Genomic DNA, 20,236 nt, shown 5'->3' with positions numbered 1-20,236 from the left:
CACTTCTCCCCGTGCGCTAAACATCTGTAATGCCAAGTAACCAATCACACAGCATCACTTCTACTCGTGCGCCCAACATCTGTAATGCCAAGGAACCAATCACACAGCATCACTTCTACTCGTGCGCCCAACATCTGTAATGCCAAGGAACCAATCACACAGCATCACTTCTACCCGTGCGCCCAACATCTGTAATGCCAAGGAACCAATCACACAGCATCACTTCTACCCGTGCGCCCAACATCTGTAATGCCAAGGAACCAATCACACAGCATCACTTCTCCCCGTGCGCTAAACATCTGTAATGCCAAGTAACCAATCACACAGCATCACTTCTCCCCGTGCGCTAAACATCTGTAATGCCAAGGAGCCAATTGTCTGTGATCCCCGCACAGCGCTGGGCACACTGTACTCCTCGTCTGCTCGCTGCCGGAACATTTTGTTTGTGTATGTTTTGCGCTGTTAACCTCTCCAAAGCTGCAGCTCGCAGAGGTTCCAACGCAAATCTGCTAACCTTCAACGCTACTTTAAGTTGTTCTTGACGGGCAGAGCGGGTTACATGCAGGGTTCTAGGACGCAGTGATGGAACCATTACGCCAAGAGGAGCGCGGGGCGCAGAGAAAAGTGACGACCACCGTGAGCAGAGCATTGTGGATGAACACAACAGAGACAAAAGTTTGTGATGGTGGGATAGTAGTGTGTGTTTTACACAATTACAATACAAGGTAAACAAGCGCAACAGGTAAATGATGACATAAGGCAAAGGGTGGCCCTGCCCTGAAGAGCTTACAATCTAATTGGTATGTTGGGAGACCGTAGGAATAAAAGTGCAGTCAGCGATGTAGTGTGTGTGTGTGTATGTGTGTGTGTGTGTGTGTGTGTGTGGCCACACACATTTATATTGGTGGGGCGGTGACAATGTCTCTTGTACAGATTCTGGCTGTCAGCCGGCACCCCCAGCCTGTTCCCAGAGTGATGTCATGGGCGCGCTGGCAGGTCTAGATGTTCTGCCAGCATTCCACAGCGTTTATGATCACTCGCAGATGTGAGTCCAAGAACACACTGTACCCAGAGCCGAAATTAATGCAGGCTTGACTACCGTCCAACCCCGATACAGAGAAGTGACTTGCGCGCGGGGGCAGAGGGAGGGGGACAGCGCAAACTATTTAATCCTGTTTATAAATTATACACTGCCTGATGAAAAATCCATCTCTTCCCCCCTCCTCCCTGCCTTGTATTATTTGTTGTGTGTCCTGACAGCCGCAGCGCCGTGCCGTGTGTGGAGTGCAGTTTTGCCTCCTGTTTTGGCAGAAATCACACATTTTATAGACTAGTATGGGGATGTCTTAACCAGCTAAGAGTGGGTGACTGGGGGTCTCTCTCCATCTTCCCATCTTTGCTGTGTCTCAGATCGCTTTCTGTGCCTTCACTACCTCTCTTAATCTCCTTTTCTCCTCCCTCTCTGCGTCCCCTCTCTCCTCCTTCCTTCGCCCCCTCTCCTCCCTCTCTGCATTCCTCGCTCTCTGCGTCCCCCTCATCTTCTCTTCCCTCTCTCGGCATCCCCCTCGTCTTCTCTTCCCTCTCTCTGCGTCCCCCTCGTCTTCTCTTCCCTCTCTCGGCATCCCCCTCGTCTTCTCTTCCCTCTCTCGGCATCCCCCTCTTCGTCTCTTCCCTCTTTTTGCATCCCCCTCTTCTTCTCCCTGTCTGCGTCCCCCTCGTCTTCTCCTCCCTCTCTCGGGATCCCCCTCGTCTTCTCCCTCTCTCTGTGTCCCCCTCGTCTTCTCTTCCCTCTCTCGGCATCCCCCTCGTCTTCTCTTCCCTCTCTCGGCATCCCCCTCTTCGTCTCTTCCCTCTTTTTGCATCCCCCTCCTCTTCTCCCTGTCTGCGTCCCCCTCGTCTTCTCCTCCCTCTCTCTGCGTCCCCCTCATCTTCTCCTCCCTCTCTCTCTGCGTACCCCTCTTCTTCTCCCTCTTTGCCTCCCCCTCTTCCCTCTCTCTGCGTTCCCCTCGCCTTCTCCTCCCTCTCTCTGTGCCCCCCTCGTCTTCTCCTCCCTCTCTCTCTGCGTCCCCCTCATCTTCTCCTCCCTCTCTCTCTGCGTACCCCTCTTCTCCTCCCTCTTTGCCTCCCCATCTTCCCTCTCTGCGTTCCCCTCTTCTTCTCTTCCCTCTCTCTGCGTCCCACTCGTCTTCTCCTCCCTCTCTCTCTGCGTACCCCTCTTCTCCTCCCTCTTTGCCTCCCCCTCTTCCCTCTCTCTGCGTTCCCCTCTTCTTCTCTTCCCTCTCTCTGCGTCCCCCTCGTCTTCTCCCTCTCTTTCTGCGTACCCCTCTTCTCCTCCCTCTTTGCCTCCCCCTCTTCCCTCTCTCTGCGATCCCCTCTTCTTCTCTTCCCTCTCTCTGCGTCCCCCTCGCCTTCTCCTCCCTCTCTCTGCGTTCCCCTTGTCTTCTCCTCCCTCTCTCTGCGTCCCCCTCGTCTTCTCCTCCCTCTCTCTGCGTCCCCCTCGTCTTCTCCCTCTCTCTGCGTCCCCCTCGTCTTCTCCCTCTCTCTGCGCCCCCCTCGTCTTCTCCCTCTCTCTGCGTCCCCCTCGTCTTCTCCTCCCTCTCTCTTCGTCCCCCTCGTCTTCTCCTCCCTCTCTCTGCGTCCCCCTCGTCTTCTCCTCCCTCTCTCTGCGTCCCCCTCGTCTTCTCCTCCCTCTCTCTGTGCCCCCCTCGTCTCCGCCTCCCTCTCTGCGCCCCTCTCGTCTGCTCCTCCTCCCTCTCTCTGCGCCCCCTCGTCTTCTCCTCCTCCCTCTCTCTGCGTCCCCCAATTCTCCTCCCCCTCTCTGTGTCCCCCTCTTTTCCCTCTCTCTGCGTCCCCATCTTCTTCTCCTGCCTCTCTCTGTGCCCCCCTCTTCTTCTCCCTCTCTCTGCGCTCCCCCTCTTCCTTTCCTCCCTCTCTCTGCGTCCCCAAATTCTCTTCCTTCTCCCCCTCTCCTTATTCTATATAGTACGTTGGCGCCCACAGATCCTTCTTCAAAATCCCGCGTCTCTGCTACCCTGTGTGGGACAAGATTTTGCTTCCCGTTCATTTGCATTGGCTTCACTGCATATTGATGACACCCCCTCCCCCTGCTTCGGGTGCCTTTTTTTTTGACTCCCTTTGCTCTGACATGCAGGGTGTGTGCACAGATCCAATTCCAAAAAAAGGGACACAAAAACTGAAAACGTCTTTCTATGGCAGCGAGGGGGTTAAGCCAACGGTGGTCCTAGGTGGGACATAAGCTGTAACTGTACTAATGTTTATCATGCGCCTGGCAGGCAGCTTCCTCGGCGGCGAGGTTTGAAGCCCATGTTGTTGCTAAGTAGCAGCGTTCCCCCGTACTGTAATGGGCTTATTTTGTATTCCGCGCAGCTCCGGTCTTATTTTTGTATGCAAGACAAAGTGTTTTGATGGCGGATGGATGCAGCCTGTGTCTAGAGGCTGTTTGGAGTTTGTATTCGCTGTACAGTACACCGTGTGCTCTCGGAACACCGGCGGCTGAGTCTCGCTTTTGTTGCCGTCCCGCTTCCTTCTGCACAGAGAACATTCGGTGGTCGGAATATGATTTGAAAACCATGATTTGACATTAAAATAAAAGTCATTTTTTAATGACTTTTTTTTAAAAATCTAATTGGGAATATTAAACGAGCTCAACTTTAAAATACAGTGTGTGTGTGTGTGTGTGTGTGTGTGTGTGTGTGTGTGTGTATATATATATATATATATATATATATGTATATTTTCTTATTTTTATTAAGAAATGAGGCAACCGTTACTTTATTATGTGGAAAGCCCTTGTCACCCTCGTCTCCCTCTCGCCCTCGTCACCCCCGTCTCCCTCTCGCCCTCCCCACACAAATTAGCATTTTCCTAATCTCTAGGTCAGCGGCGGCCAACTCCAGTCCTCAAGGGCCACCAACAAGTCAGGTTTCAGGATATCCCTGCTTCAGCACAGCTGGCTCAGTCGAAGACAGCCACTGATTGAACCACCTGTGCTGAAGCAGGGAATAATCCACCTGTACTGAAGCAGGGACTGATTGAGCCATGTGTGCTGAAGATACTGAGCCACCTGTGCTGAAGCAGGGACTGATTGAACCACCTGTGCTGAAGCAGGGACGGATTAAGCTACCTGTGCTGAAGCAGTGAGTGGCCCACTCCTGTTCTCAAGGGCCACCAACAGTTCATGATATCCCTGCTTCAGCCAACAAATTGCAGCATCCGTGGATCGTATTGGTAATGATGATTTTTTTTTTTTTAATCCACAAAACGTGGATTGCCCTTCTTAAGATTGATCCGTGGACTGAAAAGGAACCGGGCGATCAGCTCCGGTTTCCAATCCGCTCGCCAAATTCTGCCATCTCGAGTCACTACCCAGAATCCCTGGCTGCAGTGGACTGAATGGGATGTTTTGCTGTGGCCGTTTATTTGGCCACTACCAAAACGTCCGCCGGGACATTTCGCCGCGATGTCCGCTTCTGCGCCCGAACAGCGGTGACGCCAATGTTCGAAGCATTTAAATATCAGGTAATATGCAAGCCTGCCACCTCTGGGCCGGAGGTGCGTCACAGCGCTACAAATACACCCGGCGTGGGAACGCGGCGGGCGGCAGCGATCTCTAAAAAGCAAGTACTACGGTCCAAGGAAGTACTGCGCCTCATGAGTTATGGCCCCATGGGATAGCCGCTACGTCCCCCGAAAATGCTTGTCTTGGGGGAGATCATGTCTTGCGCCCCTATAGATTTGATAGTGGATTCAAGGGGCAGGAGTACTCAGTTATCGGGCATTGTGTCTGTGTCTGTGTGTGTGTGTGTGTGTGCATGTCTGTGTGTCTGTGTGTCTGTGTGTGTCTGTGCGTGCGTCTGTGTGTGTGTGTGTGTGTGTGTGTTTTTTTTTGCTGCTACAAGACTTTTTTGTAATCATCGTACTACTGCTTAAAAAAAATGTGTGTGTGTGTATATACATATACACACACATACACAGCTCAACCCCCTTAGGCTGCGGTCCCAGTACAGCCTGTGCGCACGGCGCGGCGTGCACTGTGCGTGTAAGCACCGCCCCTCAATGGGGCTGGGCCCAGTACGCACATATCACGCAGAAGGTGCAGCCGCGCCGTGCTGCAGGGTTTTTCCCAACTCAATCAAATTGAGTTTACTCCTAGCGACGGAGGCGTGACGTAATGGCCACGCCCCCGCAAATCCCCGACCACGCCCCCTCCCGTCGCAAGATTCTCCTCTCCCTCGCAGATCGCGGTTTGCGCTGTGCACGCGTCGCCCCTACCCCCCCCCTTCCCCGCCGGGCGCGCGTGTCACAGACATTACTGGGACCGCAGCCTTATAACGCTGTGCTTGGGGTCCAAAGAATCACATCGCGTTATAAGCGGATCACGTTTGAAATAATGTACAATTGTATGCATTGTGCAATAAAGTATTTAAGACGCCAATAATCGTGTTGTAAAGTATTCATAAATACGAAAATTGGGAGCCACGCTTGCATCGCGGTATAAGCGGATTCGCGTTGTAGCGGATCGCGCTATAACGGTGTTGAGATCGTGCCCTGAAAATGGCAAAATACAAACCATTTAAAGGGTGGCCAACCAACCAACCCCAGTCCTCCCGGGCCACCAACAGGTCAGGTTTTCTGGATATCCATGCTTCAGCACTGGTGGCTCAGTCATTGTGACTGAGCCACTGATTGAACCACCTTTGCTGAAGCAGGGATATGCTGAAAACCTGACCTGTTGGTGGCTCATGCGTGCAAATATTGCTGCTTTTTGTTTTTGAAACTGGCGACTAGGGCCCCGCCAATGGGGTTGTCTCGATTTTAAAATACCCTGCACTTCCGTGAGGGGGAGGGGTGGGGGCGAGGGTGGATGGTCCACATTAATTTCGGGGTGAGCGGGGCGATAGGGCGGCTCCGGCACAAAACCCCAAAGAACAGGATAAATGTAACATTGTAATTGGCCGACATCCACAGCCTTGCGGCTTTTTTAATGAGTCATAATAACTTCATTTAAAACCAGCTGAGCAGAAAATAGATTGGAAAGAAGCCGGGAGCCATTATGGATTTCTTGTGTGGTTTTATTTATTTATTTATTTATTCTCGTTATTTTCACCGTTTCTCTGTAGACGGAGAATCTTGCACAAAATCGCTACAAACTTCTGTCCGTCAGATCTGACTGTGAGGTCTTCTTTGTAGGAATGGCAAACCATGAAATCCGCGAGATGTGGCTGTTCTGCATGAAATAGATGGCGTTTTGGTGGAAAAAGTACTTTTTTATTTTACACGGGAGATGAGATTTTGGGGGGGGGGGGGAAGTTCACCCTATGCTAAATATAGACGACAGCTACTTTATCATATATCTATACTTATTGATCCAGAGGAAGCAAACACAAAACCCCAGTGACATATCATCCAATGATATCTCATAAGGGGAAAAATAAATTCCTTCCTGATTCCAAATATTGGCAATCAGATTACTCACTGTATCAACGTCCTTCCCATGTTTACTTATTCGGTATTTCCCTGTATACCAGGGGTGGCCACCTCTCGTCCTCAAGGGCCACCAACAGGTAAGGTTTTCAGTGACTCCCTGCTTCGACTGAGCCAACTGTGCTGAAGCAGGGAGCCACTGAAAACCTGACCTGTTGGTGGCCCTTGAGGCCGGGAGGTGGCCACCCCTGCTGTATACTTTTCCTTTCTAAAAAGATGTCAAACCTTATCTGCCATCACAGTCTCTGTGGGTAATGAGTCTCACCTTGTAGCTGCCCTTACTGTAAAGAACATCCGTATGATGGAAAGTCACCAGCCGGACGCTGTAATTACCTGGAGCTTCTGAGCTTAGCCACTGGGTGCAGCGGGCACAGCTGCCCCCTGCTATCTCATCCAGGGGAGGAGTGGATAGGGAAGTTTTATCTGCTCATTAGGTTGGACACCAAAAATAAGTTGGTACGCACTACAGTAATTGTTGGGGGGTATAATTTGTTTTGTGGTTACTTCACCCTAGTACAGGGGTTCTCAAGACGCCCCACCCCCAACAGGTCGGGTTTCAAGGATATCCCTGCTTCAGCACTGGTGGCTCAATCAGAGGCTCAGGCTGAGCCTCTGATTGAGCCACCTGTTCTGAAGCAGGGGGCTATCCTGAAAACGTGACCGGGTAATGGCCCTTGTGGAGTTGGCCACTACTGATCTAAAGAGTCCCATGCTGGTTTGTTGGAGAAGAGGATGGGCTGGGGGTTTGGGTGGGAGCTTGGTACCCGTTTGATGAGAAGGGTTGCGATGCTTCCACCTGTCAGCGCGTCTATGTCCCTTTGCGTTACGGGGGAGCAGTTATGGAAGTAATGCTTTGCAGAATAAAAAGGGCGATGGCCGCTCGTTCCAGATCCTTCCCAATTAGGGGTCTGTGTTAGAAATACCTTTTTAACGGACTCCGTTGCTGCGCTTGGGAGAACGGGGTAAGGATGTTTGCTGATGTCATGAGACAATAGGTTCATCAATGACCTGACGATGTCAGCTGGCTAATGGATGACATCCTGTCCATGGAAAGAAAAGCACAGCCTTTATCCCAGAATATCCCTTTGCGTCCTGGTCCCATCCTCCCTCCTCTGCTCTCGTGCTCACTAGCCGGGGACTTGTTGTACCAGGGTTTTTTTTTTTTGAGTCCTGTTCCAGCTTTCCACAGAGAGCAGTAAATCTCCCCGGTAACATATTTAGAGGCCGTGTGACGCTGTGCCCTCCTAAATACCCAACGCTTCGCAGAACATGCTGGCATTGAATACAGCCAGGTTCTAATGTACATAAGCGGGATTTCTTTATTAATTACAGGCGTTAAGGGGATTTAGAAGAGAAAGAGGTGACGCATTAGTGCTGGACTGGGCAACTCAGTCCTCAGGGGCCACCAACAGGCCAGGGCTTCAGGATATCCCTGCTTCAGCACAGGTGGCTCAATCAGTCCCAGCTTCAGCACAGGTGGCTCAGTTGAAGACTAAGCCACCTGTGCTGAAGCTGGGACTGAGCCACCTGTGCTGAAGCAGGGATATCCTTGATACCTGACCTGTTGGTGGTCGTTGAGGAATGCAGTTGGCCACCCTCTTGTCCTACACAATACCCCTACCACAACTACCCCCCTTCCCACCCCCACCCCAAACTCTCATCTTGCACCTAAAATCCCAATCTGTGTCCTCTCTCTCTCCCGGCTCAATCTCCTGAGTTTTAAAATAAACAAACGAACCTTCTCATTTCCGTACACGTGCATTCTCCGTTCGAGTGCGGCTTATTTTACAGTTCATTTTATTTATAATTTTTTATTTTTTTTCTCTCTCTTTTGTTGACGATGATGTCAATATATATATAAAAAAAAAAATAATAATAATACTCCGGGAACACGCCGTACTCTCCTCTCTGAAATTGGCAAGCGGTGGCTGTTCCTGTGCTGATAAGAAGTACTGTAAATAAAACTGTACAAAGAGCCTGTTATAAAGTCTGCACTGATTGTTCTCTCGGGCCGCGTGTGTTTTTCTCTTCGGGGGTTTTTTTTTTCGGAAGGGCTGTTTTGGGAACACTCTGTTCTTCTTCTGTCTCTAACCAAACATGCCTATCTCGTTGGCGCGTTTTGCCCCGTGTTTATTTTAGGAATCGCAAGGAATTTTAATGACCCGAATATTAAAACGCTGGACTTTTTTTTTTGGCTGTGTAGGTTTTTTTTTTTTTGGTTTTTTTTTTCAAGGGGTGGAGGAGGTTTTGGCAAAATGCTGTTTTAACCACGTCGTTGCCACAGGCGCCAGCTGCAGTCGCGCTGCGGATGCAGTGTGCCAATGACGGTGATATATTAAGCACGGTTTAAAAGTGTTAAGTATTTGGAAATGATGTTAAAAGCCGTCAGTGTTTCCACGGTAACGCAGTGCTCGGGAAGGTTTTTACGATCTTTGGTTAATCTCCTGTGACAAGACTGCTGAGGTCTTGGACTTGCAGGTGGGTTGTTAATCTCATTTCTTTGTGTAGTCCGATGTTTAGCTCTTCAGGAAAGGGACTTATTGTGCCTGTAAAGTACTATGTACAGCGCAATACTGCCTAAAGACGGCCGAGGACTCCGCCCCTGGGTTCCTGAGATACTAATTGGTGTAGTTATCAGGGTTCCCCCTGCACATGGCTTGTGGGACCCCTGGGATTTGGCGGCCATTTTGAAATCTTTTCCTGGAGCTTAAACACCGCTAACTAGACTGGTAAATATCTCTGTAACCGGAAGGTTCCCCGGTACCAGAAAGAACGAATGATCGCAGGGTTTAAACCTAGGTTGGCTGTCTCTGCGCTTCTTTAACCCATGCTATGCGGAAAAGCTGTGTAATGCGGCAGGAATAAGCTTACAGGGGGTCTCGTTCAAATGGATTTGAAGGGAAAGGTGACACTGTGTGTTCACTTGCATGTCATTTCCCAGAATCCCTAGCTGCAGTGGGAACCTTATATGCTAAGGGCAGTGGCGGATTTAAAAATCCGCCGCCCATAGGCACTTACCTTGGTGCCGCCCGGGTCTGCCCATTCAGTGACATGGCGTCACGCTTCCATGACAACATGGCGTCAATTTGACGCTGAAGGAGAAAGTTACCACTATGGAGGCCCAACGCGCTCTCCAGGCATTCTGTGGGGGAAGAGAATGGGGCACCAGTATATGGGGGGGTGGGGGGGGCTAAATGCTGTGCTGTATAGTGGCATGGAGTATCCCACCCACAGAACCTCTATAGAATTTACCATTTCACTACGATTAGATGCAGTTCCTCCCAGGACCCCCCCCCAAAAAAGGACTGTGCTTAATAACGTGTGTGTGTGTGTGTGTGTGTGTGTGTGTGTGTGTGTGTGTGTGTGTGTGTGTGTCAGTCAGTCATTTCCTGAGATACTTACCGAATTGGTTTCCATCGTTACATTCCCACTAGCGCAGGGGGTCTTCACTACAGTTCTCAAGGGCCACAAACAGGTCAGGTTTTCATGATATCACTGCATCAGCACAGGTGGCTCAATCATTGTGACTGAGCCACTAATTGAACCAGGGCCCAGGGATATTCTGAAAACCGGACCTGTTGGTGGTCCTTGAGGACTGGAGTTGGCCGTCCCTTGCACTAGGAAAATCTTACAGTTCTGCTGATCTGATAGGAATTCGCAATGTCATCGACGGGACAATGTTGTGACTTCCTATTGGATGACCGCGCGCGGCGTCTGAAAAATCCAGGAGGGAACAGCGGTAACTAAATGGTTAAGTCTCTCGGGGAGCAGGGGGTCCCTGCGGCTAAACAATAGTGTTTCAGCTCAGCAGGAGGCCTTGGTTTACTGTGCAAAAAAATAAATGAAATGCAATATTATTTTTATTTTTTTTTGTAGGCGGTTGGCGTGTTAATAAGCAATCTGTGAAATAATACTTCTTAAATAATTAACCTGACATTTTTTCATAAAAAAATATTTTAACTTTAAATAAAAAACAATTATTAGCACAATTTGTGCCTTATCCCTTTCCCCTGTCCCCAAATTAAACGCTTTGTGGAATCGAGTCTCTGTATGCAAATTGTCTGTTACCACTACTCGCCTTTTAATTATGATGCTGTCCTCAGCCAAACAGCTAAAAGTAGTGGGCAGCAAGTGCAGCATCTGCTAGAAGCTAGATGATATTTCACTAGGAAATTTGAAAAGCTAAACCTTTTTTAATGGTGATTTCTAATTGAGATCATTGCATTGGTACCCGGTTTAATAAAGGTGAGCATCCATTTTTAATTACCCCCCTAATATATTAGATCGGTGATGCCAAACGGAGGTTTGTGAGGTAGCTCCAAGGGGCTCACCCCCCCAAAATATGATCCGTCATGGAGGGTCCCTGAGCCCGTGTGAGGACTGCGTACTTTGTAAGACCCCAGCTGCACCTTGGGGTAGGGGGTATAGCTATCCATTACACCAGGATCTTCCATATTCCATAGCAGCAAGGCATTGTGGGGCATGACTTCGGAAGCTCCTGCCGTGAGTGACAGCGATACCCCCCCCCCCCCCCCCCGCGCACACTGAGGGGCAGTTTGGGGGATTATTAAGCGTGTGTTCCCCCCACGAGCTCAGGACACTATACACCCTGGGATTGGTCACACAGTTTGTTAGTGATTAGTCTGAGTCAGCAATCAGATGTATAAATGGAGAGTCACAGAATGTAAATTAAAAAGTTTGGGGAACCGCTTGCTCACGCGGCTCCTTGAAATGATTGCACGAAACCTCCTTCGGTATTGTGCATGAGCTGCCCACGCTCAGTATCTTGGCCGCCGAGCTAACACTTGTATCTGTCTCTGCTCTTCCTAGCTGGGTCCAAGGCGTTTGTGTGCGAGCAGTGCGGATCGCCGTTCTCCAAGGAGGAAGCCTTGGAGGCTCACCGGCAAACACACACAGGTCAGTAACGCCGTCACGGAGGGGGTGGGGGGAGCGGGTGCGGGGGGTATTCCTCTGGCCCCGCAGAGTGAAGCGAGGGGGGCTGGTCATTGGACCAGGAAGGGCATTCTTCATACATGTTTCTTGTACCCAGGTCAAGTTGAGTAATGAGATTGGGGATACCCGGGGCACCCTGATCTACAACCTTAATATTCAATTTTTGTTTGTGTAGGTGCAATCCCACTTAGCCGGCAAACCATAACACAAGTATAAATACTTTTTTTAATAAATTTGCCAACTTTGAACATTTCCAGGGTTTTTCTAGTCTTTATCTTTAGTTTAATGAGCCTGCCAGTTCTCAAACCCACGATTTTAAAAATGTGTGTTCCTTGTTTGCCAGGCAATTAGGAAGCCATCATTAATTAGTCCCACAGATAAACAGAACGAGCGGATATGTTTCACGTGCTCTGACTCGGAGAGAAGCGAAACTTCCTTATTTGTGTCTTGTGAACAATGACTCGAAGGCTGGGGACATGATGCCTCCGCCCGTGTGGAGGCGTGTGCGATCCGTGACGCGGGTGCGTTTTGTGGCCGATGGAGACGCGCCTTGGGGTGGCGTGCCTAAGGGCGTCACGGAGCTGGTTCACCCTCATTGGGTGAACCGCTCACGTGACCGGCCTGTCGCGCCAAGAAATCACTTTCAACTGAAATGTGCAGGGGTGGCGATGTGCAGGGGGGGTGCGCATACGTCACACACACACTGTCACACACACGGTCGCACGCACGCACACACACACACGAGGCATTCACGCTTAGTGCAAATAGCAAATACAGGGGATGTGTGCCGAGCACGCACGTTCTAAGTCAAATTTATTTGCGTTTTGTCATTTAAATTGTATTTTGATTTTTAATTAAAACATCACAAACACAAATACAATTTCTGTGACAAAAGTCAAAGAAGTTTCACTTACTATGCGCGTGCACAGCACACACAGCTTCTTTTTTTAACATTATCTTAACGTGTATATAACAAATAAAAATACCACGTGTGGTGCATTTGCATATCTGTCAGGTTTGCAGCCCTGCCTTTCCCCATTATCTCTTGGCATACAGTGCTTCCACTGCAGCCAGGGATTCTGGGTAATGACATGCAAATGAGCAAACTGTTACCTTTTGCTTCAAATTCTTTTACCTTGGAACCCTATACATTTAGTGTGTGTGTCCGTGTCCTTGTCCATATCCTAACGCTCAGAGCGGGTTTATGCTACTTTTTATCTCTGCTAAATCTCTTCATTATCCTGTTCCATTTATTTGGTTGGGCCTCCGACATCCATAAACCTGAATATGGAGTGGATCGAACATGATTTGTCTTATCGGCTCACCATCACAACCGAGCAAATATTCCCCACTTTAAAATCTGATCTACAAAACCCGGAGCCCTGATCCCTGCAGCGTTCCACTCAAGTGACGAGCCTCTTCTGCTGGGGTATTTGTGGGTCTAAATATGGAACGTTAATAAATGTCTGCTCACAAGCAGCGGACACTGTGTTTACAACGCTGCTTTACTACCTCAATGGCCGTGCCTTTCACACTAAAGCAAGGGCGGCCAACTCCAGTCCTCAAGGGCCAGCAACAGGTCAGGTTTTCAGGATATCCCTGCTTCAGCACAGGTGGCTCAATCAGTCCCAGCTCCAGCACGGATGGCTCAATCAGTGGCTCAGTCTTCGACTGAGCCACTGATTGAGCCACCTGTGCTGAAGCAGAGGATAACCTGACCTGTTGGTGGCCCTTGAGTACCTATGTAATATGCGGAGGAGTAGTCCTCCCCTTTGCTGGAGCAGCTTTCAGCCCCATGTTAGACCGCTTCCCATTGGACGGGGCCGCACGTTCCCTGCGGGGTCGTCCTACCCGTGACCTTGACATGGTTAAGCGCACATGAGCCCGTGTCTGATGTTCGAGAGCTTGCGGTTTGTCAAGGAGCGGGTAGCGTGCCGGAGGTTTAGATGGCGTCACAAAGGACTTGTGCAGCCGAAAATAAGCGAGAGCGGGTCACCGTGACACGCGTATCAATGTCTCCGTCCACCTGCTGCGTAGACGTGGCAGTCTGATACACTCGCAGTCTCTTTACAAGACCCGACTCACCAAATGCACCTTGTGTCTGTACTTCATCTATAGCTTCCTCCCCCATATAGAATTCCCCTATGGGCTAATCTCCAACAGTATGAATACCGGAGTTGCCTCTGCTGGGGGGCGGTTCACTGCGTCCACAACTCACAACAGTCCTCAATCCCTCCCCTCCCCCCCCATCCAACAGGTCCTGTTTTAAGGGTATCCCTGCCTCGGCACAGGTAGCTCAATCTGTCCCAGCTTTAGCACAAGTGGCTCATTCCATCCCTGCTTCAGCACAAGTGGCTCATTCCATCCCTGCTTTAGCACACGTGCTCAATCCATCCCTGCTTCAGCACAGGTGGCTCAATCCATCCCTGCTTCAGCACAGGTGGCTCAAGCCATCCCTGCTTTAGCACAGGTGGCTCAAGCCATCTCTGCTTCAGCACAGGTGGGTTAATCAGTGGCCACTGATTGAGCCACCTATGCTGAAGCAGTGATATCCTTGAAACCTGACTTGTTGGGGTGCGGGGTGGGGTAGAACCACTGCACTGTGTTCTATTTGGGAGACTGACATCTGATGTGTTCAGCGTCCTGTCCAGTCTCACCCTGAAGAAAGGACACAACCGGCCATTCTTCTCCGTACCACCCCGTGGGCTGGGGATTAGCGCGAGGCGGGCTTAACCTTTCACCCCTCGCAAACAAAAGGGTTATCGCGTTTAGACCGGGCTCCCCTATACCCTGCCTTCCAGGGACGCCCTCGTAACCCTTTACGTGCCGGAGAGAGAGAGGGGGCCATGCTTTCTAATGTATGTTTTTAAGAACCCGGGCTGTAAGGATTAACCTCTTCCCTTCAAAATGGGCCTACCACGCAATGCGTTGCTGAGTCCCACCCTGGCTGGGACGGGGGTAACACTGTAACGTGCCTCACGTAGAAGTAATTTTGTGGTTTGTGCTGTGGGACAGGTATAGTATCCCTGCACGCTATGATCTCTAGCAATGCATTTGAACCGTCTGGTGCTTAAGGTTTTATATAGAATATCTATACTTGTATCACCGCATGTCCCCCATCTCTCTGCCCCCCCCCCTGCCACGTCTCTGCCCCCCTCCTCTCTGTCTTTCTGCCCCTCCCCCTGTCTCCTTTCTCCATTCTATTCCCAAGGATTTCTCCCCTGTCTCTGTCCCAGTCTTCCTTCTCTCACCGACTGTCCCATTTGTTCTTTGTCCCAGACCCCCACGCCCCCTTCCCCTCTGTCCCTGGATAACCCCCCCCCCCTCCCCCTGTGCCTGGTCTCTCTCCCCTCCCACCTCTGTCCTTGGTCTCTGACCTTCTTCTTTCTGACCTTGTGAGACCCCAAGTAATTCCCATTCACATCTGAATGAGCCAGCAGTGGGGGCTCCTAAAAATCAGGTTCGCGAATCCTTGAAGGTACATAAACCCCGAAACTCTGGGCTTGGGCATGATGATGATAATAATAATACAATAATGGGACTTCTGGTCTGTACAGATAGTGGGAGGACTCCAGGTTCCTGAATACAAAAAGTACTCGTTCTGCATGCTGGTAAATGATTACATGTACCGGGGCTCTGAGTATTGTACCGGTGCTCTGAGTATTGTACCGGTGCTCTGAGTATTGTACCGGTGCTCTGAGTATTGTACCGGTGCTCTGAGTATTGTACCGGTGCTCTGAGTATTGTACCGGTGCTCTGAGTATTGTACCGGGTGCTCTGAGTATTGTACCGGTGCTCTGAGTATTGTACCGGTGCTCTGAGTATTGTACCGGTGCTCTGAGTATTGTACCGGTGCTCTGAGTATTGTACCGGTGCTCTGAGTATCGTACCGGTGCTCTGAGTATCGTACCGGTGCTCTGAGTATCGTACCGGTGCTCTGAGTATCGTACCGGTGCTCTGAGTATCGTACCGGTGCTCTGAGTATCGTACCGGTGCTCTGAGTATCGTACCGGTGCTCTGAGTATCGTACCGGTGCTCTGAGTATCGTACCGGTGCTCTGAGTATCGCTACCGGTGCTCTGAGTATCGTACCGGTGCTCTGAGTATCGTACCGGTGCTCTGAGTATCGTACCGGTGCTCTGAGTATCGTACCGGTGCTCTGAGTATCGTACCGGTGCTCTGAGTATCGTACCGGTGCTCTGAGTATCGTACCGGTGCTCTGAGTATCGTACCGGTGCTCTGAGTATCGTACCGGTGCTCTGAGTATCGTACCGGTGCTCTGAGTATCGTACCGGTGCTCTGAGTATCGTACCGGTGCTCTGAGTATCGTACCGGTGCTCTGAGTATTGTACCGGTGCTCTGAGTATTGTACCGGTGCTCTGAGTATTATAGAAGTGAAGATTGGTTTAATAGAAATGTAGCGAAACTCTGCATTTTTGTGAAATAAGCAGTAGTGATACTAGGGTTGCCAAGGGGCTTCTCCAAAAATACTGAGCACAATGATTAAAGGTGCGCCCCTCTCTCACCTCTCCTCCATGCTGTTTCCTCCTCTCCTTGGCCCCACCCCTAGGCTCCCGACACCACCTCCTGATTACCCAGCAGCAGCTAATCAGGATGGAGAAAGCTGCCCAGCCCTCTAGCAGCAGCAGCCCTGCTCAGGAAATCCTGCAGCCCCCAAGCCGGTCAGGTCACTATGTCTAGAGTGGTAATACTGACCACTTACATGCCCAGAGGGATATACCGGCCACTTACATTCCCAGAGAGGATATACCGGCCACTTACATTCCAGAGAGGTAATACCGGCCACTTACATGCCCAGAGAGGTAATACCGGCCACTTACATGCCAGAGAGGTAATACCGGCCACTTACATTCCCAGAGAGGTAATACCGGCCACTTACATGCCCAGAGAGGTAATACCGGCCACTTACATGCCCAGAGAGGTAATACCGGTATACACATACAGTATTGTACATGGAGGGTCGATTAGCGATGGACACACAGAACCCCCCCCCCCCCTTTATTTTTCCTTGGGAAACGAGGGTGGGGTGAGGAATGTGTGTAGGGGGATATTCTTCCCTCCCTAACATCTAATTCCGTTGGGTTCCGCGTTGTTTGGTACCAATTTATCCTTTAATTCAGCGCTGGGGCCGCAGTCCCACTTAGGTCCAGAAGGAGCGATGTTTTAACCCGGAGTAAAGCCAACTCGCACTTGCATATGATCGGCATTCTGTCCATCCCCTGTCTCAGAGGACCACTTTGGAAAGAGGACAGGGTAAGGAGGAGATAGAGACCGTAAAACCTTTTCTAAATGTCCAGCGTTTCCAGTATAAATGGCCACATTTGTGTTTTTTTTTTTACATTGACTGGGCAACTCTTCAAGGGCCACCAACAGGTCCAGATTTTCAGGGTATCCCTTCTTCAGCACAGATGGCTCAATCAGTACAGACACATATGTACACACACACGTATGTGTGAGATTTGTTAAATCCACTCCATTTATTTAGTCGTACATGCCACTGTCCTTGGTTCGCTTATGACCTAGAAGGCGCTGCCCGAGCCGTTCCGGAATTCCATATATATTTGTTTGTTACCGTGCACGGCTGGCGACAAAGGCTTTCCCATGTCCCGGGCACTGGCTGGCTGCAGTGCCGGGGAATGGTGCCCTCTTGTAGAATCCCATTTGGGATGCACACAATAGACGGGGTGAAGAATGAACCTCGGCTTGTTTTTGCTTGAAAAGACCAGGGACAGAGGGTCAGGGTAAAGGAGTGTGACAAATATGGCCTTTATGCTCCCGCTGGCCAGATGGCCTCCGAAATAAATTAAGTCCGGCAAAGGTTTAGGACGTGGATGCAGGTTTAAAGGGGGGGTCCCTATAAGTATGACTTTCCAAGGAAGTCTGTCCAATAGAGATCCCTCTCCTCTCCTACTCTTGCGCTGTCTGACGGTCTCTCTCTCGCTTACGGTCTGTCTCTCTCTCACGCTCACGGTCTTGTCTCTCTCTCTCGCTCATGGTCTGTCTCTCTCTCTCGCTCACGGTCTGTCTCTCGCTCACGGTCTGTCTCTCATCTCTCGCTCACGGTCTGTCTCTCTCTCGCTCACGGTCTGTCTCTCTCTCTCACGGTCTGTCTCTCTCTCTCCACGGTCTGTCTCTCTCTCTCACGGTCTGTCTCTCTCTCTCACGGTCTGTCTCTCTCTCTCACGGTCTGTCTCTCTCTCTCACGGTCTGTCTCTCTCTCTCACGGTCTGTCTCTCTCTCTCTCTCACGGTCTGTCTGTCTCTCTCTCTCTCACGGTCTGTCTGTCTCTCTCTCTCTCACGGTCTGTCTGTCTCTCTCTCTCTCACGGTCTGTCTCTCTCTCTCTCTCACGTCTGTCTCTCTCTCTCACGGTCTGTCTCTCTCTCTCACGGTCTGTCTGTCTCTCTCTCTCACGGTCTGTCTCTCTCTCTCACCGGTCTGTCTCTCTCTCTCTCTCTCACGGTCTGTCTCTCTCTCTCTCTCACGGTCTGTCTCTCGCTCTCTCTCACGGTCAGTCTCTCGCTCTCCGCTTCTCTGCTCTCGTCTCTCTCTCTCTCGGTCTCTCTCTCTCTCGGTTTCTCTCTCTCCGCGCTCTCTCTCGCGCGCTCTCTCTCTCGCGCTCTCTCTCGTCGCGCTCTCTCTCTAGCGCTCTCTCTCTCGCTCTCTCTCGCTCGCTCTCTCTCGCGCTCTCGGCGCTCTCCTCTCGCGCTCTCTCGTCTCTCACGTCAGTCTCTCGCTCTCTCGCTCCCTCTATCTCATGGTCAGTCTCTCGCTCTCTCGCTCCCTCTCTCTCACGGTCAGTCTCTCGCTCTCTCTCTCGACGGTCAGTCTCTCTCTCTCTCACGGTCAGTCTCTCTCGTCTCTCTCTCTCGGTCTCTCTCTCTCGGTCTCTCTCTCTCTCTGTCTCTTTCGCTCTCTCGGTCTCTCTCTCTCTCTCTCTCTCTCTCTCTCTCTCCTCTTTCTCTCTCGTCTCTCTCCCTCTCTCGGTCTCTCTCTCTGTCTCTCTCTTCTCTCGGTCGCATCGGTCGCACGGTCTCTCGGTCTCTCTCTCTCTCTCTCTCTCTCACGGTCTCTCTCTCTCTCTCTCTCTCTCTCCACGGTCTCTCTCTCTCTCACGGTCTCTCTCTCTCTCACGGTCCCTCTCTCTCTCACGGTCTCTCTCTCTCTCACGGTCTGTCTCTCTCTCTCACGGTCTGTCTCTCTCTCTCACGGTCTGTCTCTCTCTCTCTCTCACGGTCTGTCTCTCTCTCTCACGGTCTGTCTATCTCTCTCTCTCATGGTCTGTCTCTCTCTCTCTCACGGTCTGTTTCTCTCACGGTCTGTCTCTCTCTCTCTCACGGTCTGTCTCTCTCACGGTCTGTCTCTCTCTCTCTCACGGTCAGTCTCTCTCTCTCTCACGGTCTGTCTCTCTCTCACGGTCTGTCTCTCTCTCTCTCTCTCACGGTCAGTTTCTCTCTCAATCTCACGGTCTGTCTCTCTCTCTCTCACGGTCTGTCTCTCTCGCTCTCTCTCTCTCACGGTCAGTCTCTCGCTCTCTCTCGCTCCCTCTATCTCACGGTTAGTCTCTCGCTCTCTCGCTCCCTCTCTCTCACGGTTAGTTCTCTCTCACTCTCACGGTCTGTCTCTCTCTCTCTCACGGTCTGTCTCTCTCGCTCTCTCTCTCTCACGGTCAGTCTCTCGCTCTCTCTCACGGTCAGTCTCTCTCGGTCTCTCTCTCGGTCTCTGTCTCTCTCTTTCTCGGTCTCTCTCTCTCTCGGTCTCTCTTTCTCTCGGTTGCACGGTCTCTCGGTCTCTCTCTCACGGTCTCTCTCTCTCTCACGGTCTCTCTCTCTCTCACGGTCTCTCTCTCTCTCTCTCACGGTCTTTCTCTCTCTCTCACGGTCTCTCTCTCTCTCTCTCTCACACGGTCTCTCTCTCTCTCTCTCTCACGGGTCTCTCTCTCTCTCACGGTCTCTCTCTCTCTCACGGTCTCTCTCTCTCTCTCTCTCACGGTCTCTCTCTCTCTCTCTCTCACGGTCTCTCTCTCTCTCTCTCACGGTCTCTCTCTCATGGTCTCTCTCTCTCTCTCACGGTCTCTCTCTCTCTCTCTCTCTCACGGTCTCTCTCTCTCTCACTCTCACGGTCTCTCTCTCTCTCACGGTCTCTCTCTCTCTCTCTCTCTCTCACGGTCTCTCGGTGTCTCTCTCGGTCTCTCGGTGTCTCTCTCTCTCGGTCTCTTTCTCTCTCTCTCTCTCGTCTCTCTCTCTCGGTCTCTCTCTCTCGGTCTCTCTCTCTCTCTCTCTCGTCTCTCTCCCTCTCGGTCTCTCTCTCTCTCGGTCTCTCTCTCGGTCTCTCTCTCGGTCTCTCTTTCTCTGGTCTCTCTCTCTCTCGGTCTCTCTCTCTCTCTCTCTCTCTCTTCTCTCTCTCGGTCTCTCTCTCGTCTCTCGGTCTCTCTCTCTCTCGTCTCTCTCGGTCTCGTCTCTCTCTCGTCTCTCTTCTCGTCGTCTCTCTTCTCTCGGTCTCTCTTTCTCTCAGGTCTCTCTTTCTCTTGGTCTCTCTCTCGGTCTCTCTCTCTCTCTCGGTCTCTCTCTCTCTCTAGGTCTCTCTCTCTCTCTCTCGGGTCTCTCTCTCTCTCTCTGTCTCTCTCTCTCTGTCTCTCTCTCTCTCTCTCTCTCGCGTCTCTCTCTCTCTCTCTCTCGGTCTCTCTCTCTCTCTAGGTCTCTCTCCCTCTCTCTCTCTCGGTCTCTCTTCTCTCTGTCTCTCTCTCGGTCTCTCTCTCTC

General features: G+C 51.0%; 1 protein-coding gene across 1 annotated transcript in view; it reads left to right on the top strand.

Annotated features, from left to right (window-relative positions):
- ZBTB16 (zinc finger and BTB domain containing 16) overlaps window positions 1-11,437 on the top strand; it is a 78,209-nt gene extending 66,772 nt beyond the window's left edge. The window contains exon 4 of the mRNA XM_075604051.1: window positions 11,335-11,437. Coding sequence (XP_075460166.1) covers window positions 11,335-11,429 — 95 coding nt within the window. The 3' untranslated portion in view covers window positions 11,430-11,437. The remainder of the gene's footprint in view (window positions 1-11,334) is intronic.
- Window positions 11,438-20,236: the final 8,799 nt, after the last annotated feature.

This window comes from Ascaphus truei, chromosome 6 (assembly GCF_040206685.1).
Source record: "Ascaphus truei isolate aAscTru1 chromosome 6, aAscTru1.hap1, whole genome shotgun sequence".
Taxonomy (NCBI): Eukaryota; Metazoa; Chordata; class Amphibia; order Anura; family Ascaphidae; genus Ascaphus; species Ascaphus truei.
The sequence above is the reverse complement of the archived record's forward strand: the minus strand, read 5'-3'. Positions and strand labels throughout refer to the sequence as shown.